At 38.1% G+C, this 27,071-nt stretch overlaps 1 protein-coding gene, 1 long non-coding RNA gene and 1 pseudogene across 5 annotated transcripts in view; all 3 read left to right on the top strand.

The window, feature by feature from the left end:
• Positions 1–12,513, top strand: part of ERCC8 (ERCC excision repair 8, CSA ubiquitin ligase complex subunit) — a 47,954-nt gene extending 35,441 nt beyond the window's left edge. The window contains exons 8-12 of the mRNA XM_049768799.1: positions 703–803; positions 3,757–3,881; positions 6,009–6,206; positions 11,161–11,241; positions 12,276–12,513. Coding sequence (XP_049624756.1) covers positions 703–803; positions 3,757–3,881; positions 6,009–6,206; positions 11,161–11,241; positions 12,276–12,344 — 574 coding nt within the window. The 3' untranslated portion in view covers positions 12,345–12,513. The remainder of the gene's footprint in view (positions 1–702; positions 804–3,756; positions 3,882–6,008; positions 6,207–11,160; positions 11,242–12,275) is intronic.
• LOC126001558 (uncharacterized) overlaps positions 1–27,071 on the top strand; it is a 998,123-nt gene that overhangs the window by 953,578 nt on the left and 17,474 nt on the right. The window lies entirely within an intron of this gene.
• Positions 4,606–4,703, top strand: LOC126002277 (uncharacterized; annotated as a pseudogene).

Raw genomic sequence — 27,071 nt, 5'->3', positions numbered from 1 at the left:
ACATTTTCTGTACACACAATAGATTCCATTGCAAATTCAACTGTACCTACTCACTATCCTCTATAGATGTGCATAAGTTTCCTGAAAAATTACTAAATAGTATAAGCTATTGTATCCTCTTAGACCTGATAGATATTATAATAAGACCTCCACTTCATTTAGTATTATTAAAGAAATTGGTGGGTGTGTGGGAGTGAGGGGTTCTCAGGCAATACTCAGGAGGTCCAGGGGACATTTCCAGCAATACTTGGTCTGATGACATCTGATGATTCACTGCTGGAGTGTGGTGATGTGATGATGTTTGTGCCCAGTGGTCTGGGGCAGTGGTCTGATCCCTGGCACCATTTGACTCTGATCCCTGGCACCATTTGACCCTCAACACACCACAGATAGTACAAGGATCAAACTTGGGCCCTAGTACATGCAGAGTACACACTCCAATCTTTTGAGCTTCTCTGTCTCTACCACTCAGAGAAGAATTTTGTCCTGATTATCTAAAAAGGTTCTTTTCCACCCTATTTTTTAATCTTTTTGTCACTTTCAATTTTGAATATTTGTTGAAAAAGCAACTATATACTATTCTAAATGCATGAATATATCTGCACTGATATGCAAAGTCCTCTGTGTTCCAAAATACTGGAAAGGAGTGTAAGGGGTACAGTCACACTTTTAACTACATTTCGCTGTAATGATTCTTCTTAGTGCGGACAGTAGAGTAAAATTATGGGATGTGAGGAGAGCATCGGGGTGTTTGATTACGCTGGACCAACATAATGGGAAAAAGTCACAAGCTGCTGAATCAGGTAATGAAAAATGCATTAAAATAGAATATATCAACAGCATGTTTTATATTGAGTATTTTGAAACATTGACAGACTACAGAGATAATTTCTAAATTTGCATAAACTAAATAGTGGTTGCCTATTTTTAGGATTCAGATAAATATGCATTTCATCTGCCTCTGAATTTTCAAGTTGCATAAACTATTCTGTATTTACTTTGTACTAGGTTTTGTTCTGTTTGTTTTAACTAAGACCAAATAATACATATTCAATTCCATGTGTAAAGTCACAGTGATTTATAGAATTAGCTATATTTTGTGCTTACATTGTATCAGAATAAAATCTGCCAGTCGTGTTAAGAGTTACTACAATCTGCATGACAAAGAACCTCATTTGCATTATTATAATAGTATTTAATTACTGTATTGATTTAGATCTTGATTCAGAAGTAATTCAGAATCAGAAATATATTAAGATGAACTATATAAAGCTGATTATTTTAGTAATGTTTTAAATTAATTTAAATTTGTTCTCAAACTTGTTTTTTTTAAACTTGTTCATTTTGAGAGTCATAAAAATCTTGATTGGGGATATTTCCTGATATGTGACTGCTGGGAGTCATTTTTCAGACTCTACAAGGCTTGTTGCAGGCTGAAGCTGTGCTCTGGATTTTATAACCCCACCCCAGACCATTTCAAAAGACTTAATTGGAACATGTATATATCTCTATAGAATATTTCTTTAGATGTATTTCCTTAATAGGTATAATTCTTATTGTCTATTTTCTTATGTAGCGGCAATTTTCCCCATTCCTTTTTTTGGATCTATTTAGTAGGAAATTCTAGTAGACAAGTTTCTCTTGGGTTCTGAGTTTTTGTTAGAACCAGGTTATCGGGATTATCTAGCTTGTTATTTTAACTCCATATGCACCATATGGTAGTATGGTAGTAGTATGCTAGTACTACTATGGTAGTAACATGTGGCATTGTTTCTTTTTGCATAGGCACATTAAAATGGGGAAATCATATGTGTTGAAACAAGGTCTTATCTAATAGGGATAGGAACACATAAATTTTATATTGCAGTGGGGCCTTACACCCTGAACATTTGTCATACTGATGTGGCTTAGGCTTCAGAAGATTGGACATTGACTATTCACCCCTGACCTTGGATCCCATCTATGGAACCCCTACACCAACACTAGGAATTGGACTTCTACTGGCGAAGGCCCTAATGCTGCCCTATAATGACTTGCTCCAGAGTGGGTTCACATGACACCCTGACACCTTGGTAAAAGCAACAAATTATTTTCAGGGCAGGATTCCCTACTTAGACACCTAATTGTGAAATGAAACCAGAATACACTCCATGTTACCCTGACTTTGATATAGGATTTGAACAAAAACCAGGATCTCTAACTACTGAAACCTAACCACACAACCATGATTGTGAAGAACTTTTACTGGAACCACAGAGAAAGACTTTGGGATTAGACCATTTTGTATGTCTGGAGCCTGTAGTTGGTCTTATGGCAAGATGCTTTATGGGTAAGGTCTCCTTGTTTTTAGGCCAAAAGTTTTTCCTTTCTATTTTCCCCATATTTTGCTGTGCCTATGCAAAACGAACAAACAAAACTCACACACACTTTTTTCAAAAAAATTTTATAGTTCTTATCTTTTAAATGAGGGCTCAGACTTTTTCATAGAACTGTGGGAAACAGATTACTTTGTTTTACCACATATTTCTACATTTTTCTCTTTTTCTTTTGTTGTTTTTGGGTCACACCCAGCAGCACTCAGCACTCAGGGGTTACTCCTGACTCTATGCTCAGAAATTGTTCCTGGCAGGCTCGGGGGACCATATGGAATGCCGGTATTTGAACCACCGTCCTTTTGCATGCAAGGCAAAACGGCTTACCTCCACGCTATCCCTCCGGGCCCTACATTTTTTCATAAACCTAAGAAGAAAGGGAGAAAAAAAGGCTGGGGGTCAGGGGGCAAAGTCATCTCAGATGCATTGGTGAGGAAATAAATAAGGATAGAACTAACTAGCCAAGCCAAAGTCAATAATAGAATCACGGGACCTAAACTTTAACAATCTAAACTTAAAGGGGCCTGATATACTAGCAGGCCTCGGGACAAGGGATCGTGGTATAGAATCTGGGTCCATTGGTGGAGGGAGGTTGACACTAATGGTGGGAATGGCCCTGACTCATTGTATATCTGAAATCCAACTATGAAGGACTCTGTAGATAACAATTGTTTAAAAAAATAAAATTAAGAAAACAATAAACACTTGATTGAGAGACTAGAACAGGTACTCTTTACTAATTTTTTTTAATGGTGCTGTTGGTAGATTTTTTTGTTTTGTTAACTTTTGGACCACACCCAGTGGCATTCAGGGGTACTTCTGGCTCTGCACCTAGTAATAACTCTTGACAGATTCAGGAGACCTTATGGGTTGCTAGGATCAAACCCCAGAACAAAGCAAATGCTCTATCACTCTGGCCCCAAGATATTTTTTTTTTTACTACTCCATGGAATGACTTTCAGATTAAAACTCAAAATAGTATGTAATTTTGATAGGCATTTAAAATTTTAAAAGTTAAGTTGTGCACAAATAGCAGAGGCATTTAATTTTAGTTAAATTGTATGCCAATATCAGAGCTTTCTGAAGCAAAAATTAGAATTGGTTGGATTTTTTAATTCTATAGTTCTTCTGAATTTTTATGATATAAAATTGTGATATAAATTATATATGTCATTTATTTATTATATAAAATTATTTTATCAGATCAAATAATCTGTGGGGTTGATTAATATTAAATAGAATCAATTTAAGCATGTTAAGTAATTCAGAGACTTGTCATATATATATATAAATATATATATATATATATATATACACATATATCAAGCATTAAACAGGTGCAGAGTCAAGAACGGATCAAAATGAACTGTGTCTTTTATTACAGCAAACACTGCTCATAATGGGAAGGTCAATGGCTTGTGTTTCACAAGTGACGGACTTCACCTCCTCACTGTTGGCACAGATGATCGAATGAGGCTTTGGAATAGTTCCAGTGGAGAAAACACGCTTGTAAGGGATTTTAAGCATCTCTAACCTTTGTTTTTGTTTTTTGAGGGGGGGGACATACCTGGCGTGCTCAGGGATTACTCCTGGCTCTGTGCTCAGAAATCACTCCTGGGGGCCGGGCAGTGGTGCTAGAGGTAAGGTGTCTGCCTTGCTAGCGCTAGCCCAGGACGGACCGCAGTTCGATCCCCCGGTGCCCATATGGTCCCCCAAGCCAGGAGCGACTTCTGAGCGCATAGCCAGAAGTAACCCCTGAGCGTCACCGGGTGTGGCCCAAAAACCAAAAAAAAAGAAATCACTCCTGGTAGACTCCAGACCATATGGGATGCCGGGGATTGAACCCTGGTCCGTCCCAGGTCATCTGCATGCATAGCAATCGCCCTACCACAGTGCTATTGCTCCAGTCCCACCTCCAACCTTTAGGATATAAAATAAAATAATAAACTTGTGATGAGTTTCATGATGTTCTTCTGTAGGCATAATTGTAGTTTATGGTTCTGAATTGTAGTTTATGCTGTCTATGATATAAACAGAATCCAAAATGAACTGGATTTAGTTCTTTGACAGAGTGCATGCTTTACATGTGGTTCTGCTTTGAATCCTTGACACCACCAAAAAATAATAACAAAAATGAATGTTATGGCACTAGAATCGGTGTATTATGTATGAGACATAAAATAAATTATTTGCCTGAGTTTATGATTTTATACAGCTAGAAAGTAAGAATTTGTGCTCACTTCGGCAGCACAATACTAAAGTTGGAACAATACAGAGAAGATTAGCATGTGCAAGGATGACACACAAATTCATGAAGCATTCCATATTTTTCTGGAAAAAATTTGAAAAAAGTAAGAATTTAATTTTATATCAGTTCTTCTCCACCGCAGGACACTGAAACAATTTAGTGTCAAGACTAGTCTTGGGTACATTTGGAGATGTGCTTTCTTTTTGCTTACTTCAACTCTCCCAATTTTTCCTGTCAGCCAATGTCGAACTATTAGTGGTTTTTAAAATTAACCATGCTCTCTCGCCCTTTAATCTGCCCCATAGTCTGCTGCTTTTGCTTTAGAACCTCACTTCTTTAACTTGTACATTGCCTGTGTTCCATTACTTAGGTGAAAAAGGAATTGCAAGTGGAAAATATTAAAGATAAATATTTTAAAAAATATTATTCTTTCTATTACAGCCACTCTCCACTTTCAAGTAGAAGCACAAATTCTCTTTAACTTCTTTCATTTACCTTAGATATTTCTAGAGTTCCCAAAGCTGCATTACAATAGATTGTGATGATCATTTTGTGGAGTAAAAGAAAAATAACTTGCAGTAATGTGGCACCAAGCTTTTTGATTTATGTAGTCTAGACTGGTTTTGATTCAATCACCTACTAGACAAAAAACTTTAGTGGAATTAACCTTTGTGTTTTCTTTCAGTAAAATAATAGTACCATTTCCACAGTACTGTCATGCATATTATATGAACCAATACATATAAAAATATTTAACATGTTGTCTGGCTGCTACAGTAAATGTTGACATCCAGTAAATCTTACACTATTTCACTGATTTATGTGACAGTATCTTTTAGGTATTCACCTATGACCAGCAGTATATATTCCCTGAACAGTGAAAAGAATTATAAGTTAATTTTATATCTGAAATCTATTAAATCTTTTCTCCTCTAGAAACCAAAATCTTGAGAAAAATAAAATAAAATAAATAAAAAGCCAGAATATTTTCAGATATTGTGCAGTAAGACATTATAACCTAAAGAAACCTGTTCATCTACAATGCTTTAATGATTTATAATGTTTATTACACATCATTTTTTATAGTAAATATTTGGAATTCATGAAGCAAGGAGGAAAGGTCATAGACAGTCACCAACTCCAGCTTGTAACACATTGTAGAGTTTATACTTAGGCTAAATGACTTAAAATGATCTTTCTATGTTGCCATAATTTGCATTTATATAATAATTATATTATTAATAGAAAAAATGTTCCATTCAAATATTTATTCCTCTTAGATTTAGTAAAGACCTTTTAATAATATGTTACAATATTTATAGTATTTTTCCTGAGTATTGTCTTTCAAATTCAAGAAATGAGTAACCTTTTAATCTTACATCCTACAGGTGAATTATGGAAAAGTTTGTAATGATAGTCGAAAAGGATTGAAATTTACTGTCTCCTGTGGCTGCAGCTCAGAATTTGTTTTTGTACCATATGGTAGCACCATTGCTGTTTATACAATTTACTCAGGAGAACTGATAACTATGCTTAAGGGACATTATAAAAATGTTGACTGCTGTGTGTTTCAATCTAATTTCCAGGTAAGAATGATACTCAAGGGAATTAAAATTACCTTTTAATCCAGCTATGATACCAAACTCATCATACATTAAAGAATATTTATTCTAATGAATTATGCTTATAATTCACATTGGTGATGGGATTTTTTAAAATATAAATCCTTTAGTTGAATTACCATGAGATACAATTATAAAGCTGCTCATGATTGAATTTCAGCCATACAGTGTCCAACACACTTCAACAGTGCACATTACCTGCTTCCAGGGCCCCAACTTCCCTTCTGTTCTTCCCCTCTTCTTGCTCCCTCTGCCTGCCTCTGTGAGAGACATTTTCTTTTTCTTTTTCTTTTAGACACTGTGATCTGCAGTATAGTTACTGAAGGAGTATCATGACAATTACTCTCTTTTTTCAACAACTATTTCTTGTCTGGAGTGATAATTTCGAACTGACATTGTCATAGTGGTTTCTTTCTGCATTCCCTTCTATTTGTGACAAGCTTCTTACCATGGACGAGTCCTCCTGCCCTTATCTCTGTTGCCTTTGAATATCTCCAACTATCTTTTTTAAAAAACCCAACAAATGAGTGTGATCATTCTGTATCTTTCTCTTTCCCTCTGACTCATTTTGCTCAGCACAATACTCTCCGTATTCATTCATGTATAAGCAAATTTCATGGCTTCAATTTTCCTAACAGTGGTATTCCATTGTGTAGATGTACCATTGTTCCTTTATTCACTCATCTGTTTTCCAGCACTTAGTTTGTGTTCAGATTCTGGCTATTGTGAATAGTGCTGCAATGAACACAAGAAAGGAGAGGGCTTTTCTGCATTGTGCTTTTGGGCCCTTAGAATATATTTCTAGGAGTGGTGTGTCATATGGAAGCTCAGTTTCTAGTTTTTTAAGAAATATCCATATTGTTTTTCAAAATGTCTGAACCAGTAGACATTTTCGCCAGCAATGAATTGAGAGTTCCTTTCTGTCCACATCCATGTCAGTAGTGGTTGTTCTTGTTCTTTTGTTCTTTTTGATATTCTTTGTGGTGTGAGGTGGGATCTTATTGTTGTTTTGATTTGAATCTCCTTGATGACAAATGATGTGGAACATTTTTCATGTGCCTTTTGGACACCTGATTTTTTCTTTAAAGAAGTTTTTGTTTATCTCTTCTTCCCGTTTTTGGATAGGGTTAGATATTTATTTCTTGTTAAGCTCTTCCAGTGCCTTGTATATCTTAGATATTAACCCCTTTGCAGATGGATATTAGATGAATAGTTTCTACCATTTCACTGGTCGTCTTTGTATCCTGGTCACCATTTCCTTTGTGACCAAAGTCCCATTTGTTAGTTTCCATTTGTTTTGTCAGTTAGGTTTTATCCTCAAAGATGCCTTTAGCTTCAATGTGATAGAGAATTCTGCTTATATTTTCCTCTAAGAACCTTTAGATTTCAGGTGTGATATCAAGGTCTTTACTTCCTTTTTTTTTTCAGATGGGAAAGCTGAGGGCTTATTTATACTGCTTTTGAGTGTAAGGGACCCCAGAGCACAGCTATGGGGTCTCAGTATACAGGTTTCTCACCCAGAGGTGTAGGGCTTCGCCAGCCCGACACCTAAGCCTGCTTCCAGATAGGAGACCAGAGGCAGAATACAAGTGGAACCACATGGCACAGAACACTGGACACTCACTGCCTATTTCACCTACTTCCCAAGGCTCAACTATATACAAGGAGCTTGGCCAGCCAAGAAGTTAGAGAGAGAGGCGGTCCCAGCAAGGCATGTCTGTAAAGAAGCTTTCCTCAGGAAGTTGTCACCTGTCCATGTCAAGTTTAATCCACGTGGTATAGGGATACAGTTGGCTGCTAATGAGCAGGCAGGGAAGCAGCCAGAGCCCCTCCTTTCTGACCATTTGGGCTCCAAAGCCCATCTTCTTATATAATAGCAGTGGTCCTGAGCCCCAGTAGCATTCATGAAGGGCCACACACCCTGAGCTGCTTCTGGAGGCTGAAGTACATCTTCCTCTCTGACCTGATGCAGACATCAGACATCCCTTTTTTATTTGACTTTTGTGCACAGTGTTAAAGAGAGATGTTAATTCACATTTTTGCATGTAGCTGACCAGTTTTTCCAACACCACTGTTGAAACTTTCCTTGTTTACTTCATATTTCTTGTCCCTTATCAAAGATTATTTGATCATACACTGTAGGTCTATCTTAGGATATTCAAATCTATTCCATTTATCTGAAGGTGTGTCTTTATTTCTATTACCATGCCATTTTAATGACTACTGCTTTATAGTACAGTTTGAAGTTGGGGAAAGTGGTTTAGCTCTTTATGGGGGGTTATTATTCCATATGAATTTAATGATTGATTGATCTGTTTTTTTAATGGGATGGGTATCCTTATAAGGATTGCATTAAATCTGTACAATGCTTTGAGAAGTATGTTTATCCTCCCAATACATGAGCAAAGGATATTTCCTGTGTCATCTTTTATTTCTTGAAGTAGTTTTTTGTAGTTTGTTTTGTATAGGTTCTTTACCTCTTCAGTTAAGTTCATTCCAGGGTACCTGATTTTTTTGAGGCATAGTTCTGAATAGGACTGTTTCTTTTTAAATAGCTTTTTTTTTCTTCATTATTTGTATATAGAAAAGCTACATGTTGCTCATTAATTTTGTAGCCTGCCACTTTACTATACAGCTCTATTATTTCTGGAAGCTTTATTGTAAAGATTTTAGGGTTTTCTAAATACATTGTCATGCCATCTGCAGAGAGAACTTGACTTTTTCCTTTCCTATGTGGATTGCCTTTCCTAATCTTTTTTTGCCTAATTGATCTGGCAGTTGAATAGAAGTGGTGAGAGTAGGCAACCTTGCCTGTGCCATATCTTAGAGTTTTTAGTTTTTCTCCATTGAGTATATAATGTTTGCCATGGCTGTGAGGTAAATGGCTTTGATTTTATTGAGGAAATTCTTTCAATTCCCATTTTGTTGAGAGCTGAATGGATGCTGTAATTTGTCAAATCTTTTTCTGCATCTATTGCTATGATCGTATAGGTTTTTTTTTATTGATATGGTATATTATGTTGATTGACTTGCATATGTTAAACTATTCTTGCATCCCTGGAGTGATTCCAATTTGATCATAGTGTCTGAGCTCATTGATGCATTGTTGTATCCTATTTGCTAGTATTATGTTGAGGACCTTTGCATCTGTGTACATCAGAGATATCAGCCTGTAATTCTCTCTCTCTCTCTCTCTCCCTCTCTCTCTTCTCTCTCTCTCTCTCTCTCTCTCTCTCTTTCTCTCTCTCTCTCTTTTTTTTTTTTGGTGTGGTGTCTCTGTTTGCTTTTGGTATTAGGGTGATGCTAGTTTCCTAGACACTGGGAATGTTTTTTGGGGGGTTGGGTTTTGGGGCACATCCATTGAATCTCAGGGGTTACTCCTGGCTATGTGCTCAGAAATTGCTCCTGGCTCTGGGGACCATATGGGATGCTGGGGACTGAACCCAATTCTGTCCTGGGTTGGCCACATGTAAGGCAAATGCCCTACTACTATGCTATTGCTCTGGCCCAAAACTGGGAATATTCTTTTTTTTTGGGGGGGGGAGATATTCTTATTTCTTCAATTTCCTAGTAGAACCCAAGAAGAATTGACAGTAGGTCTTTTTTAAAAGTATGAAATAACTCAATAGTGAATCCATGTGGGCCTGAGCTTTTGTTTTGGGGAAATTTTTTGATTAACATTTCAATTTCTTCAGTAATGCTAAATCTATTCAGGGATTCTACATCATTTTGGCTCAATCTTGGGAGGTTATAGGAATCCAACAATTTATTCAGGTAGGCCTTTTTTTAATTAGAAGATAGTGTTGCATAGACATTTAGATGTTCTGAATATGTGAATCAGAATAATACTATGACCCAACTTAGATAAATTCTTTTGCAGATAGAATCCATTTACTTACAAGTTTTAAATCTTGATTAAATAAATTAAAAAAAAATCTGTTTGGAGGGGCCGGAGAGATAGCACGGAGGTAGGGCATTTTCCTTGCATGCAGAAGGATGGTAATTCGAGTTCCGGCATCCCATATGGTCCCCTGAGCCTGTCAGGAGTGATTTCTGAGCGTAGAGCCAGGAGTGATCCCTGAGCGCTGTCAGGTGTGACCCAAAAACCAAAAAAAAAAAAAAAAAAAAAATATTTTTGGAAAAGATTTAAATAATTTGGTATCTTGATTTATGTTTGTGTCAAAAATTTACTTGTTTTTAAGCCATGGCTGCTCAGTTCAAACTTGACTTTGAGTTGATGGCAATTTACCCCCCCCCTTTTTTTTTTGTCTCAAGTGCTGACCATTTTTTCATCTCACCAATATAGGGGATTGGAGTCCATATGATTCTTTTTTGTTGTTTGTTTTGTTTTTAGGACCATACCCAGCAGTGCTCAGGACTCCTCCTGGCTTTGCTTTCAGGAATTAGTTCTGGTGGTGCTTGGGGACCAAATGGGTAGAACTCAGGTCTGATAGTATCCTATCAAATACTAATAAAATACAAATGACTGCTTATTAAAGCAGGGTGGTCCTTAGCATGCTTAAAACAAAAAAAAATGTCATTAGCCCATTTCTTTACACAATAGAAATGGTTAATACAATTTAACTAACCCAAGAAATAATCACTTACGTCAACAATGCTGAAATCATGAGACCTCAACCTTAACAACAAAACTGAAAAGGGTGCCTGTTATGATGGCAGGTGGGGGTAGCGATTGGGGGAAGGTATAAAATGGACTCTGGGTAGGTACATTGTTGAAGAGATGTTGACACAGATTAAAACATTGTCTAAAACAATTATGAATAACTTTGTAAATCATAATGCTTTAAATAAAAAATTGAAAACATTCTAAACAAATAATCATTTAAATATTTGGTATACTTTCATGTTGGTACCAGCTAATTAATCCATAATTAAATCTTTGTTTTCTGTGTTACAGGAACTTTATAGTGGTAGCAGAGACTGCAATATTCTTGCTTGGGTATCATCCTTATATGAGCCAGTGCCTGACAATGATGAGGTAAGAAAGTATTTGTTATGAAAATTATACAGTTACTTCTACATCACAAAAAAGGTTTTATTCATTTACATTATATGGAAAAGACCCACTAAAATATCTATTTTGATTGTAAATAAAAAAAGATGCCTGTAATAGCACATTTGAGAAATTCAGAAAAATATCTAAAGAATATGAATTTCAAAATTGAGCTAATTTCTGTTTATTTTTATTTTACTACTTCTTTTTTGCATTTTTTTCTGTGCTTTTTGTTTGTTTTGGTTTTGGGATCACACCCAGTGGCGCTCAGGGGTTAGTTACATCTGGGTCTATGCTCAGAAATGACTTCTGGCAGGCCTTGAGGGACCAAATGGGATGCTGGGATTCGAACCACCATCCCTGGATCTGCTGCATTCAAGGCAAATGCCTTACCTCTGGACTATCTCTCCGGCCCTTCTTGCATATTTTTAACAGTTCTATCATGCTTCAACTTACAGCTTCCCGTTTTCTTTTTCTCACTTTTATTGCATACTTTTTCCATTAAAATCTATTTTGCCTTACATGCAGAAGGTCAGTGGTTCGAATCCCGGCATCCCATATGGTCCCCAGAGCCTGCCAGGAGCAATTTCTGAGCATAGAGCCAGGAGTAACCCCTGAGTGCTGCCGGATGTAACCCAAAAACCAAAAAAAAGAAAAAAAAGTCTATTTGTTAATAATATAGTGTTACAAGTTAACACCACAATTTACTTAAATATCTAGGGGTTTGTTTTTTTAGGAGCCACACTCAGCTGTGCACCGGGTTTACTCCTGGTTCTGTGCTCAAGGATAAATTTTGGCCATGTTCAGGGACCTTATGGGGTGCTGTATGATACATATTGTTCACTGAACACTACCAGGGTCATTTTTGAGCACAAAGTCAGGAAGAATCCCTAAGCACTGCCTAATTAATGGCCCAAACACCTTCCCCCAAAATAATCTAGTTGCTATTCATTTTATATCTTAGATTACTATACTGTGAGCTGAAAATAATTGACTCTTTCTCTTTTCTCTTTTGTTAGATGACAAGCAAATCACAATTAAATCCTGCATTTGAAGATGCTTGGAGCAGCAGTGATGAGGAAGGATGATTATCAGTCCCTAGTCCTTTGTGCCTCCATTGGTGAAATTTCTCAGATAAAACTATTGGGTGGGCTTTTTAAGAAACATTTCCAATGGCAGCTGAATTACCTTGAATAGGTTGGGTATTTTTCCTCCCATAATTTAAAATTAGATTGGTATATCCTTAAAATCCTATAACAGTTTTCTATGTGCTCTGTTTATTTTGTTTTTGGTTTTTGGGCCACACTTGGAGGCATTCAGGGATTACTCCTGGCTCTGCACTCAGAAATCATTCCTGGCAGGCTTGGGGGACCATATGGGATGCCGGGAATCGAATCCAGTTCTGTCCCGAGTTGGCCGTGTACAAAGCAAATGCCCTAACTCTGTGCTATTGCTCTGACCCCAGTTTCCTATTTGTTTTAATTAAAACACACCCTCTCCAGCCCCTATTTGAAGACAAATAATGCTTCTTTGCCCACCTTGGCCAGGCCCTGAAGCCTCCTCCCCTGTCTGACAATGAACTGCACTCTCAGAGAATCAGTGTGTAGAGATTATTAGCACCAACTTTCTCCTCCAAGCTGTACAGTGAGCTGCTCGTTTTTATTCATCCTATCACTTATGCTCATCCTCATTGAAGCTTCTTTTTAAACATTTTTGGACTCATTACCCACAATCCAAAAACTGCATCAGAAGAAGTCTTTGACTTGAGCCCAGCCCAGTAGCTCTCGAAATTATCCCTACACTACTCAAGGGACCCAAGCCTCCTGCGTGCAAAGAATGCACTCATCCCATTGGGCTATCTGTTCAGAAAGTGGAATTTGATTTTTAGATTTTTGATTTGGGGGCATATCCAGCCATCCTGAGAGGCCACTTACAACTCTGGGTTCATGGGACCATGTCTTGTTAAAGATCAAACCATGGCCACTGCCATGTAAAGTAAAACAAGCACTTGTTTTGTTGAGCTCTCTCCTGTCTTATTATTTCCTTTTAATGCTTTAGATAGTTTTTGTTCATGCTTAAAGCTCTGTAAATTTTTGATAAGATATTACTAAGATGCTCTTTATTCATCAAAGTACAAAAAATTCTTTCAAATAATCTTGTTTAAATACAAAATGTTAAGGCTAAAGAGATAGTACAGTGAGTTAGGAGCCTGGCATGCACAGCGAACCCAGGTTCAATCTCCAACATCTTATATGGTCCCCTTTGCACCATCAGGAGTGATTCCTAGTACAGAGCCAGGAATAACCCCTGAGAGCCCAGCCCAGCGTGTCCCTACAACAAACAATTAAAAATGCAAAATGTTATAAGATTTCTTTTATTACCCCTTTTATTGTTATATTAATACCCACCCTTGATTATCATAAATTATGATATTCATAATATGATTACATGATTATCTTGAATTCCCTTTCTGATTTTTATCAGTGGAACATTTGCAAAGAAAGTTTTGTGAGCTTGAATACCAAGTATGCAGTTATTGAGTTCTTAAGTGTTTGACTGTTGAGCCTAATAACGGATTTCTTTTTTTTTTTTTTTTTTTTTTTGGTTTTGGTTTTGGTTTTTGGGCCACACTTGGTGACAATCAGGGTTTACTCCTGATTCCTGGCTTGGGGGACCATATGGGACACTGGGGATTGAATCCAGGTCCATCCTGCATCAGCAGCGTGAAAGGTAAACACCCTACCACAGTGTTATGGCTCCAGCCCAAAATAATGGATTTTTTCACCAAATATTTTCATGTGTTTGTTTTATTGCTTTTTTTGTTTGTTTTGATTTGGGGGCCACACCCAGCAGTACTCAGGGGTTACTCCTGACTATGCTCAGAAATCACTCCTGTCAGACCTGGACCACATGGGATGCTGGGGATCAAATCCAGGTCATTCTCAGGTCAGCTGTGTGCAAGGCAAATGCCCAACCTGCTTGCAGGCACTCCTGGCAGGCACAGGGGAACATATGGGATGCAGGGATTCGAACCACTGTTGGTCCTAGGTTGGCCACTTGCAAGGCAAATCCCTAATTAGTGTGCTATCTCTCTGGCCCTCCGATACAAGTTCTTAACCAAGTGTGTGTTCTTTTATATTAGAGCCCTTTATGGATTTATGTAGACATAGACATAAAAGAGCTTTTACTTCGTTAAAGTTTTTCATGATTTTTTTTTGTTACAGCTTATAGAAATTCTTCTATACTTTGACAATTCTAAGTATATTAACTAAAGTTTCTTATTTTCTGTACATTTTATACAATGGCTTTAAATGGGCTTGTTCTGATGATACTACCTCTCTGGGGACTAAATGAATTCCTAGTAAATAAATCTATTTATTCACAGTCTACAATCAACTGTTACTTTTATTAAATTCTCAATTACCAAGTCAATATCAATATTCTCCTTTCTCCTTTCCCTAATAAATCAACCCTGGACTGAGTAGGAGAAAACTAAGAACAATACCTATAACCCAGGCCTACCAAAGGCCTTCAAGTAATCCATTCCTTACATTCACTGAACCTATTCTGCCTCACCTTTTCCTTTCCTAGAAAACACTGCTTAAAAGTTTGAGCATGACCCCATCCTCTCAAAACTGCCTCTTCAGTGGCCCTGATCCTACCAGGGTCCTATCAAGGGTAGGACCTTATAAATGAATCACAAGGTTTGTTTCCCTGACACAGAAATAGTTATAATTTCCTGGGCCTGGAGAGATAGCACAGTGGCGTTTGCCTTGCAAGCAGCTGATCCAGAATCCCATATGGTCCCCCATGCCTGCCAGGAGCTATTTCTGAGCAGACAGCCAGGAGTAACCCCTAAGCACCACTGAGTGTGGCCCAAAAACAAAAAAAAAAAAGAAAAGAAAAGAAAAGAAAAGAAAAAGAAATAGTTATAATTTCTTGGCTAGCACTCATGGCAATAGGTAGGTGTACTGTTTCAGGGAAAGTTGGATATTTCAATGTAAGTCAAGATACAAAGGAGCGCATTCACTGTATATGGTAGGATTTGTTCTTGCCTCTGGACCTATATGGTATGATGTTCTGTGGTTTGGGTTCTGATCTGATTCTGTGGTTTTGTGATAAGAAGCTTTTCTTCATGAATAACTACAGGTCTGAGCTATCTTGCTGTACAATATCAAGTTAGAAAAAACCTAGATACAAATCTAAACATGTGAACCAGAGCAATAGCACAGCGGTAAAGCATTTGCCTTGCATGCAGTCAACACAGGACAGACCCTGATTCGAATCCTGGCATCCCATATGGTGCCCTGAGCTTGCTAGTAGTGACTTCTGAGTGCAGAGCCAGGAGTAACTCCTGAGCACCTCTGGGTGTGACCCAAGAAAAATAGACAAATAAAAAACAAATCTAAACATGACACAATGAACAAGGCTTTGTTACCAAAAGAAAATAGTGTATCCTTAAACTACCTTTGTCTCCCTAACTGAACCTAACAATCATAGGTCCTATTTAACCTATATTCTTGGTGAAGGGCTACTATATTGTTTTGCTTTTGTAAGGTAATACCATGATTTATCAACATAAAGGAGACATTCAGCATTTCTTCCTACATTGGTGAAGCTTAGGGCACAGTATAGACAATCAGTGTGTGTAGAAAACTTGGTACATTTTAAAATGTCTCTTTACAGGCAATGAGGAGTGACAAACTTCCTGTTACCATGGGACAAGTCTAGTCCACTGACTAGACAGTATTGAGAAGCACTGAAGCCATTCATTCTAGTTAAATGAAAGTACCTAGTGTCTCAGATGATTTTTATTCCCGGATGCACTCCATAAAACTTCTCTTTTTTCTACCTGAATTTGGTATCATTCTTGAGATGATCTTCTCAGAACACCATTGAATACTTGCTCATGTGTGCAAGACCATCGTGAAGTAAGTCTGAGGGCCTAAGGGAATCATAACACACCACAAACTTCGTTCTGGTCTGGTTGTTATTTCCTTGCTACTCTTACAAGTGATTCATTCCACAACTCATTGGAATATAAGAGGTTCCCATCAGTAGATACTGTGGCTCAGTGTTTTATGAAAAAAAAAAAAAAAAAAGGATCATGTGGTTCCTGGCCCCTTCATGCCCCCAATCCCCACAAAAAAAAATCCTGAATAGGTGATTTCATTGATCTTTACATTTTTCTTTACTTTGTTTAAATAACATGGTTTACAAAATTGCCCATAACATAGTTGTTTTGAACATTCAATGATGTGACATCATTCACAGTACCAGTGTGAAATTGTCTCCATTTTTCCACCCACCACCAAACCTTCCCACTTAGCAGACACAAAAGTATTTATTTATATTGCTTGTTACAACAAAATGGATAATGGAATTATCAAAATATATTTCAATAAAAGAAAATTTGTGAAAGTGGTTATATTTCAGAATGGGATCATTAAAGTCATAGCCTGAATGTTTACTAAGCTGTTTCTTTTGCTAGCTGAACTTTCGGTGTTATTTTTGTTTACTGAGCTTATTTGGCTTTGATATGATTTTATTTGGTTGTTATTTTCTACTTCTGGGGCCACACCTGGCGGTGTGCAGAGGTTATTTCTGGCTCTATATTCAGGAATCACTCCTGGAGGGCTTGAGGGACCATATAGGATGTCTGGGATCCAAACAGGTCAGCCACGTGCAAGGCAAACACCCTACCCTCTGTACTATTGCTTTTATCCTACTTTTGCATCTAATTTGGTGTGCTTCAACTGGTCTGTAAGTATTGTGGAATTTGGAGGTTTCAGCCTACTGTTCCAGAACCTTCGGGATCTGTAGAACTGGGCTGATGCAGAGTTTCAGTGGGCTCGTTTGTATCTCTTCTGAGATTAGTAGTGAAGTTGTGATGCTTTGTCATGGTGGTGGTTGTGTGATGTGTATGTGACCAGTGGGGCTTCCTGGAGTATAGAAGCTTGGGGGAAGCTTTCTGCCCCTACTCTGAGAAGACCCCAGTGTTTTCAGTCTGAAAATCTGTGTGCCTGAACTTTTTGTCAGCTTGGCATCTCTACAGAAATTAATTATAAAGCAATGGTATAAAGCAATGGGTAATTGACATGGTTTCTATGGTGTGACTGCTGGAGTCTTCTGCAGGTGAGGATTTACCTATCCCCTCCTAAGAGCACCCAGAATTTTCAACTTGGTATACACATGGTTTTAATAGCTTAGCTTGCATCTCTTTCAGAGAAATTGTGAAGCTAAGCCTTGTTTACATGGCAGTGGCTGTCAATTCCATTGCCTTTTAAGGTGCAGAATCTATGTGCATGAATTCTCTGAAGGAATGCTGTTGCTTATCAGCATACATAGGGTTTCTGCTTAAACATTTAAAGGATGAAGCAGATGGTGTTATTGATATCCTAGATGTGGACCCTAGCCCCGAGGCTGATTGGGGACCACTGACCACAACAGAATCTGCTTTGACACCACTGGGCACATTCAGGTAAACAGCATAAGGACAAGAGGGAGGGGAAGAGAAACATTTAGCAATCCAGAGATACAAAGGATTTTTATTTTTAAAAAGGAGCAAGTGGGGCCTGAGCTATAGCACAGTGGATAGGGCATTTGCCTTTCAAAAAGCCTACTTAGATTCTATCCCCAGCATCCCATCTGATCCCTGAAGCCCACTAGGAGTGATTCCTGAACTGAAAAGGGGGGGGGGGGGCGTGAATGTCTCTATACTGTTTACAGGGCTTCTTCCAGGGAGATCCCACCTAGAAACATGAAAAATACATTTGAGGTGCCACAAGCCTGGGTAGAGGGTTCAGGAATTACTAGATAGGGGTGGAGAAACAGGAAATCTTAAATACTAAGCAAATGCTATTCTGGAATACAATGCTAATTTTAGATTATTTGCTTATTTATAAACCATAAACAAACATTCCTAAATATAGGTAAGAAAAGATACTAAAATTTAGACATGTTACAATAAACCAAGGTTTACCATTTTATCCTACTGAACATCGAAAATGTATACATTAAAAATTACTAAAGATATTTTATGTGATAGCATACTTGTAAATACTCCATTATTAATTATATTGGGCCAATATGCAATAGGCTAAGAGAGTAACTGTAAAATGCATGCTTCATATGTATGAGACTCTGATTTCTGTTCCACCTCCAAATTATATAATTTATCAAAAAAAATTAATTACTGATGTTAGTCAGAATTGACAATTTTTTGTTCTTGTAGATGTGACTAATGTATTGAGTCACTAATGCATTCAGTCTATTGAGTGCCTCCAGTCACTGAAGCTGCATTTTTCACTCCACATTAGAGGAACACACACTTCACCTCTTCCAGACCACCCATCAGCCATAGCCATCAAACATAATCTTTGTAAACAAAATCTCTCGGGGGAGGGTTGAAAATGATGTCTCTTTAGGTAGGGCCTTTGGCTCTTTTAGTGGAGATCAGAAACTGCTGGTAGTATAAGCTTCCAACAAAAGCATCCAGTCAACCCAACAATTAAGAAGGTTGATCTGGAAAGGTCAGAGGACAGGACAGAATTGAGTGAACTCTCAGACATCCTTCCTGCTGGCATATAAAATTTCCTTGAAAATTTGGGAAAGCCTCCATATGTCCAACTTGTAGTTGGATCTGAGATCTCATTCAGGAGGGAAGGAAAAAGCAAAAGTATTAGAGGTTCTAATTTGGACATTTCAATTAGCCACAGATGAGGAAATATCTTAATCTTAGGTTAAGGCAAATATGTGTAGGAGATAAACATTTGAAACTTATAAGCAGATCATTGATATTTAAAACTTGGAGATAAACTTGTTTCCTTGTATCAGAGAAATCAGGACAGTTTTATTAGTTCTACTAGAGACATCAGAAAAAGTTCACCTGGATTCTATTCCTACAATATCTGCTCAGAATGGAAAATAGCACTTTGCTTGAACTACCAGTATTTCTGCCAGTTCTTACAAGATACAAGCTTCATTAAGTTGGACTAAGTGAACTTCCTTGAATTGGTCATCCAAGTCATCTACCTTAGGGCAAAAACAATATCAACTCTTGAGTTGATATTAAAAAACTTAAAAAAGAAATAAAGGTCTTTAACTTAATCACCAGAGGAAAGATCATAGAAAAGATAAAAGGATTGCATGTTGAATCCTGAAGCACTTTATTTTTTGTTTTCATTTTTTGGTTTATTTTATTTAGGGATCATACTAGGCACTATTTAGTCTCCTGTAAAGCATGCACCAACCCTATACTATATTCCAGGGCAGTCCATTTAGAGGTCTGGCGAGAGGCAGAACCTGAGAAGCCTTACAGAATGGTCAGGAAAGTAGTAATGGGGCCTGAGCAATAGCACAGTGGTAGGGCGTTTGCCTTGCACAAGGACAACCCAGGACAGACCTAGATTCATTCCCCAGCATCTCATATGATCCCTTGAGCCTGTCAGTAGTTAATTTCTGACCCAGGAGCTGGGTATGACCCAAAAAACAAAGAAAAGAAAAGTAGGAGAGCCTGGCAAGTGAAACTGAATTTCAAGACAGTAATAATCATTGTCAAATGGATGTTGATGAGCCAAATAAGATGAAGATTAAAACAAAGTTGGGATAAAGTTGGAAGCAAAAGAGATAATATAGCAGGTATGAGGCTTGATTTGCATGTATATGAGTTTGGTCCCTGGTACCCATAGTCCCATCAGGAGTGATCCCTGAGTGCAGAGCCAGGAGTGAGTCCTGAACACTTCTGGATGTGATCTACCTCCCAAAAATGTGTGATTGTTTGCTGTAGACAGGAAACCTTATCTTTAACAGTATTATAAGTCACCATGTCTCAAAAAAAGGTTTGTTTTGTTTTGTTTTGTTTTCAAGTCACAGTGATACTCAGGGATTACTCCTTTCTCTGAACTAAGAATTACTCCTGGAGGGCTTGGGGGAACCATATGGAAAGCTAGGGATCTAACCCAGCCAGCAGTGTATAAATCAAATGCCTTACTCTTTGTTCTGTCACTCTGGCTCCAATCAAATGAAAGAATTTATAAAGTGAGGTTGTGGATGGAGAGATAGTACAGTAGATAAGTACTTGCCCGTGTTTGAGCCTCAGCACCACATTTGGTCACCTGAGCATTGCTAGGCTTGATTCCTGAGCACAGCAGGAGTAAGCCCTAAGCTTTATTGTTCCCACCTACATACACATAAAAATATTAAAAATAAGAATGTTCTATGTCTGAGATCTAGGGGTCAGTGTTGGACGATCGCTGTCTAGTCACATGGAGTCTAAGTTGGGACCATATGGCATATGTTCAAGGTGGGAGGTACCCCTGTATTGTAAAATGTATGAGTTCTTATCCCTAGTAGATAAGAGCTTGTTTCTATGCATAAAATTTTCCCCTTTTTAGTGTGCCTGTGCAAAAAGAAATGGTGCTATATTATATTGCTGGTGGATTTGGGGGTGAGAGTGTCAGGCTCCACATCATCTCTGTGCCCTGGTTTTGACTTGAACTTGAATCTAGAAGACTTTAACCTACAAGACTTTCTTGTAGGTTTTTGTACCAAGAAGAATGAAAGCAGATGAAGCTAAGGAGGAAAAGAAAGCAAAACAAGACTATATATATATATATATATATATATATATATATATATATATATATATATATATATAGTAAAGTAAAAAATAAATAAAAATGAGTTTAAAAATGTAAGGGAACAAAGTGATGCAGGAGACCACCTTACATTTGGGGATAAATAGGTTAAGAGGTAGTGTTATAGAGATCTTAAAATTATAAAGGAAATAGAGGCTTCCCCACCGTCCCTTGAGATATTCTTGTATGGGATGGAATCCAGGGCACACCCTCATCACACACCCTGGTCTTGTTGAGTTTCAGAAATAATTTGTGGCAGAAAGGGCTCAGGCAGAGTTTCTGCACTGGGGGTCCTTCTGGAGCTGAATCTGGTATCAAGCAACAGTCCACATTTGGGGGGGGTGGTGAGAAGGAGGGCCACAGAGCATGTATCAGCAGGAGTGTTGGTTGTAGTTTCTTGCTGGGGGACAAGATGTGGGGCTGAGTGGGTATCCTTTTGCTTGGGAGCTGAGTGATGGCTTATTGGGGCAGGAGGTTGGTCTTGATACCCAATGGGTTAAGAAATGAGGATAAAGAGTGTTAATAAGGTGGAATATCAGATTGGGATTGGGGGGTGAAGGGATAGTAGGATTTCTGAAATGGGGAGGAGGGATAGTATATAGGGAGGGCTATATATACTATAAATTGTTTACAATTTAGGTGTGGCTCTCATAGAGGAGTCCTCTCTCTATGTACTCATGCCCACATAAAGACATACATTAGTGATCTATTCTTAAAGTGTTGTTAGAGGTCTGACCCTAATAGGATGGGTCTGAGCTCTTAAGGACTGGTTGAATTAAGATAAATAATTAGCTTAGGTTTAGCTTAAGAAAGAGAGGAAAGGAGAGCAGAGGATAAGAGAGAGAACAGAAAAGTAGGTAAATAAAGAAAAAATAAATTTTAAAACATTTAATAAATCAAATAAAAGAGATTGGGTAGGTGTATCAGAGTTGGGAGGTTTTCCGAGTTTCTAGGCATTTCATCAGTGATGGGATTGGGCCTTGCTAAATGAAGGCTTCAGGGCTAGATAATGGCTGGAGCAAGTTAGGATACACAGAGGTTTTGAATCTCAGAGTACTAAACAAGGTGTTAATGAGTCCTACCTATGTGGGAGTTTACCCTATGTAAACTTGCATCTTATATATTGAAGTTCCTTTTCTAAAGAGAAACTATCAGTGTGGGTTTTATTTGCCATAGATTGAATTGATGAGGAGGAGGAAGGGGTAGAAGAAGAACGAGGAGAAGGAAAGAAGTAGGGAGAAGAGAGAGAAAGGAAATGTTAATTTGCCCAAACGTGTTCAATGAGTAGGTCCTGTAATATAAGTTCTGTGGTTCGCAGTTGACTATTTCAGTGGTCTGAATGGTCACATGCTTCAGGTTCTAACAGAGGACATAAACCAGAGACAAAGGATATATTGGGGTGTTTTATCAAGATATTTTCATAATGCAAGCTGACTATGGCATTAGTATAACTGAGCTCTGAGGTATCAAATTAGGGTGTCCACTCTTTGTATCCAAGAATTCCTGTGGACAGAGAAGCTGAGAGTTTATTTTATACCTAGTAAGATTAAGGCACTAAAACATATTGTTAGGAAACACTGCCACTGGAGTCTCTGGCTCCCAATCATATTCTTTACCAGTATCTGTATATGAGCTCCCTCAGACATTATTATAGGCCTTGGTAGTAAAAGGGTGATTACATACCTGTTAACTAAACCATTGTTTCCATTGTTGCTGGTTTCTTTATGGTATAATGGATAGTCTAAGCTTTCTGTTGTTCCTCTTCCATTTGTTTTTGAACCCTTCTCCCCAGTAAATGCTGACAACTACAGTGGTTGGAGTTTCTACCCTATTAGACCATTGTATTTGTTCTTGGAGTATTATATGTATATATGGTATATATTCTAAGTACCTCAGAAAAGTGCTATCATTCTGTATTTATCCTTCATCTGGCTTACTTCATTTAACATAATAATTTGTAGATCCATCCATGTTGCTGCAAAATGCATGATTGTATCATTTCTAATTGCTATGTAGTATTCCATTGTGTATAAATACCACATCTTCATGATCTACTCATCTGTTCTTGGGCATCAAGGTTGGTTCCAAATCTTGGCTATTATACTGAGTGCTGCAATACATAGTGGAGTGCACACATACTTTGGGATGAATGTCCTTCTGACTTGGAGATAGATACTCAGGAGAGCAATTGCTGAGTCATATGGCAGCTCAATTCTGATTTTACTGAGCACTCTCCACACTGTTTTCCATAGGGGTTGCAACAGGCAGCATTCTCACCAGCAGTGGATAAGAGTTCCTTTCTTAGCACATCTCCGCCAACAGAGATTGGTCCCGTTATTTTTGATGTGAGCCATCCTAACTGGTGTAAGGTGGTACCTCATTGTTGTCTTGATTTGGATTTCCCTAATGATGAGTGAAGGTGAGCATGAACCAACACAGTTCTCTGCAACAGCTCCAGGAACCAAACTCCCTCTGGGACATTCTTAATACTGCTCTGACACCAACAAGTGCCAGCCAGCTTTGATATGACATCCTGACAATGAGGAAATGGCAATATCTTGTTCTAAGAGCAGATTGTCCTACCTCACCACCTGATAAGATGAAATCAGAAGATGCGTCATTCTTTGATCTGTGCAAAAGCCAGAATCACTAACTTCAGAAGACTGACTGTGACAACCATGACTGAGCAGAACCTGTCCTGGGACCAATAAAAAAGACCCTAGTCTAGGCTTTGGCCTATGACCTGTACAACAACCAAGATCTCTAATTCCAGAGTCCTGACTGAAACAACTGCAACTGAGTAGAACTTCTGGAAACATAATGAAACTGTCCTAGGCTTCGCCCTAGAATTGGTGTAAAAACTAAGACCAACAACTACAGAAGACTGATTACAGCAACAGTGATGGAACAGAACTTCTAGAATCATAAAGAAAGACTTCACCCTAGGCTCCATCCTATGACCTGTGTAAATAATAAGATCTCTAGTTACAGAGGCCTGATTTTATTATCCACGACTGAGTGGAAAGTTTTCAGACATCACATAAGGACCTAGAGGAGAGAATAATAACATGTACGCAGCATGTAGCTATTCCCATGACAGTATACTTAAAGGGCAAAAAAAAAAAACCTGTATCTCTTAGGCCAAGGGAATTCCCTTTCTGATCTCCCCATATTTACTGTGCTATGCTTAGAAAAGTACTAAGAGCAGAAAAGCAAGGTTTGAGAAAGCCACGTGGATATCTGAGAGAAGAGCACACCAGACAGAAGGAAAATGCACAGAAACTCGGGCAAAATCATTACTGCCTTGCCTCATTCACAAAATAGGCAGAGAAATCCATATGGCTAGATTAGAATAAGTGAGAGAAAGTATTAAGAGAGAAGGACAGAGACATAATGTCTAAGAAAAAAATGGCCCTTTTACACAAATGGTATACTTTGAATAAGTATTGCTTTTAGAGAACAGACCATGCAGGTATCTAACTTCCCAGTTCTGGGCCTGCATGTGTCCCACTTGCATGTGCCAAGATGAGGGGAGGAGCCCACAATCAAGTCAAAATACGTAATCAATAGCAGAGAAAATACTTTATTTCTTCATTCTTTACTTCTCCAATTAAATATCTGCCTTTCTTTTCACCTTTGAAAAATAAACATCAAGGTACTCCTCCCACCCCCCCAAAGAATAACAAATTTGTAGGATTTGGAGTAGAATGACACAATATCACTCTGGTCACTGTTTTCCTAACAGACTATAAAGGATGGAATTGGTTAAGAGGCTATTGCAATGATGAAGATGAAGTTAGCAGAATATCAGCAGCACTATTGATATGATAGTACTGTTATATCAGCAGGGCAGACTAACAATGGTAAATATGAAGTATCCAATTTATTATTTATTTATTTTGGTTTTTAAGTCACACCTGGCAGCGCTCAGGGGTTATTCCTGGCTCTAGGCTCAGAAATCGCCCTTGGCAGGCACAGGGGACCATATGGGATGCGGGGGTTCAAACCACCATCCTGCATGAAAGGCAAATGCCTTACCTCCATGCTATCTTTCTGACCCCAATAATTTTGAAACTTAGTACAATCTATATCTGATGTAACTCATATAAAATCCCTCTTCTCCAAGTAGTAGCTTAAGAATATAGGATCCCTGTTTTCTAGTGCTCCACATTTTTTATGAGGCAGGAGAAGGTCCCTAAGCATATCATTTGGATAAACATGAAGGAACCGGTACTTGTGGCCAAAACCCTTATATAATCACAGCAAACCTTCAGGGAAAACTGGGAAATAGACCCCTGCTGTGTGTCACTCCAGGAACAGATACCCATTTTCTTAAATGAGAGAATGGGCTTTTGGAGCCAGAAGTCGTGTCAGCATCTCCCAGGTGAGAACAGGAAGCTCAGGAGGGAACAGAGTGGCTGAACCTATAGAGCTCTTATGCTCTATTGCAGAAGAGCAATAGGTTGCAGGAAGCAGACCCAGAAGCTTTTAGTTTTGGAGGCCTTTGGAGCCAGAAGTCACATTAGCAGTGTCAAGGTGAGAACTGGAAGCCCAGTGGGGAACCAACAATGGCTGAACCTGCTTAAGAGCAACAACGTTGCAGGTGGCATTCCTGCCATCAGTGAATGAGAGTTCCTTTCTTTCCACATCCCCCCAATGCCGATTGTTATTGTTCTTTGTGATGTGCGCCAGTCTCTGTGGCATGAGATCTTTGTTGTTTTGATTTCCATTTCCCTGATGATTAGTGATGTGGAGCATTTTTCATGTGCCTTTTGATCACTGTATTTCTTTGAGGAAATGCCTTTTCATTTCTTCTTCCCATTTTTTTTTATTTTGGGGCCACACCCGGCGATGCTCAGGGGTTACTCCTGGCTGTCTGCTCAGAAATAGCTCCTGGCAGGCACGGGGGACCATATGGGACACCGGGATTCGAACCAACCACCTTTGGTCCTGGATCGGCTGCTTGCAAGGCAAACGCCGCTGTGCTATCTCTCCAGGCCCTCTTCTTCCCATTTTTTGGATGGGGTTAGATGTTTTTATCTTATAAAGGTCTGTCAGTACTTTGTATATCTTAGATATTACCCTCTTACTCGATGGTGATTGGGTAAATAGTTTCTCCCATTTTGTGGGTGGTCTTTGTATCCTTGTCACTATTTCCTTTGAGGAGCAGAAGTTTCTCAGTTTAATATAGTCCTTTTTTTTTTTTTTTTTTTTTTAATCTCTGCTTCCACTTGTTTGGACAGTAATGTTTCTTCCTTGAAGATGCCTTTAGTCTCAATGTCATGGAGTGTTTTCTTTAAATGTTTTCTATAAACCTTATGATTCTGGGTCTGATATCAAGGTCTTTATTTCATTTGGAATTGACCTTTCTTTGTACATGGAGTTAGATGAAGGTCATAGTTCATTGCTTTGCATGTGGCTGACCAATTGTCCCAACACCACTTGTTAAAGAAGCTTTCCTTGTTCCATTTTGTGTTTCTTACCCCTTTATCAAAGATTACTTGATTGCATGTCTTGGGAACAGTCTCTGAATATTTAAGTCTATTACATTGATCTGAGGGTCTGTCTATTCCAGTACCATGCTATTTTAAGGATTATTGCTTTGTAGTACAATTTAAAGTTGGAGAATATGATGCCTTCCATCTTCTTTTTTCTCAGATTTGCTCTAGATATTCGTGGGTGTTTATTATTCCAAATGAATTTCAGGAATGTTTGATCCACTTCTTTGAAGAATGTCATGGGTATCTTTAGAAGAATTGAATTAAATCTGTACCAGTGTTTTGGGGAATACTGCCTTTTTAATGATTTTAATCCTCCCAATCTATGAACAGAATATGTGTTTCCAATTTCTTGTGTCCTGTTTTATTTCTTTTTTTTTTTTTTTAATGTTTGAATCAACAGATGTTTATTGAGGAATATTTTTTTCTTAGGAATTGTTCTTCACGAGAAATATTTTTCCCATTCTATGTTAAGAACCACAGCATTAAAAAATTATCACAAAAATGTAGACACAAAGTTATTAAGCTGATACAAGTATATGCATTTGATATATTTTACTTCATTTCTTAACTTGAAAAAGCACATGAATGTTAAAATAGTTTTGATACAAATGTTATAAATGCAACTTAAAAAAACCCAGACTCTGGATAGTTATGGGGGCTTAAAGCAGTGTTTTGT

The sequence above is a fragment of the Suncus etruscus genome, chromosome 2 (assembly GCF_024139225.1).
Source record: "Suncus etruscus isolate mSunEtr1 chromosome 2, mSunEtr1.pri.cur, whole genome shotgun sequence".
NCBI lineage: Eukaryota > Metazoa > Chordata > Mammalia > Eulipotyphla > Soricidae > Suncus > Suncus etruscus.
Note: the sequence above shows the minus strand (reverse complement) of the source record. Positions and strands in the feature narration are given on the sequence as shown.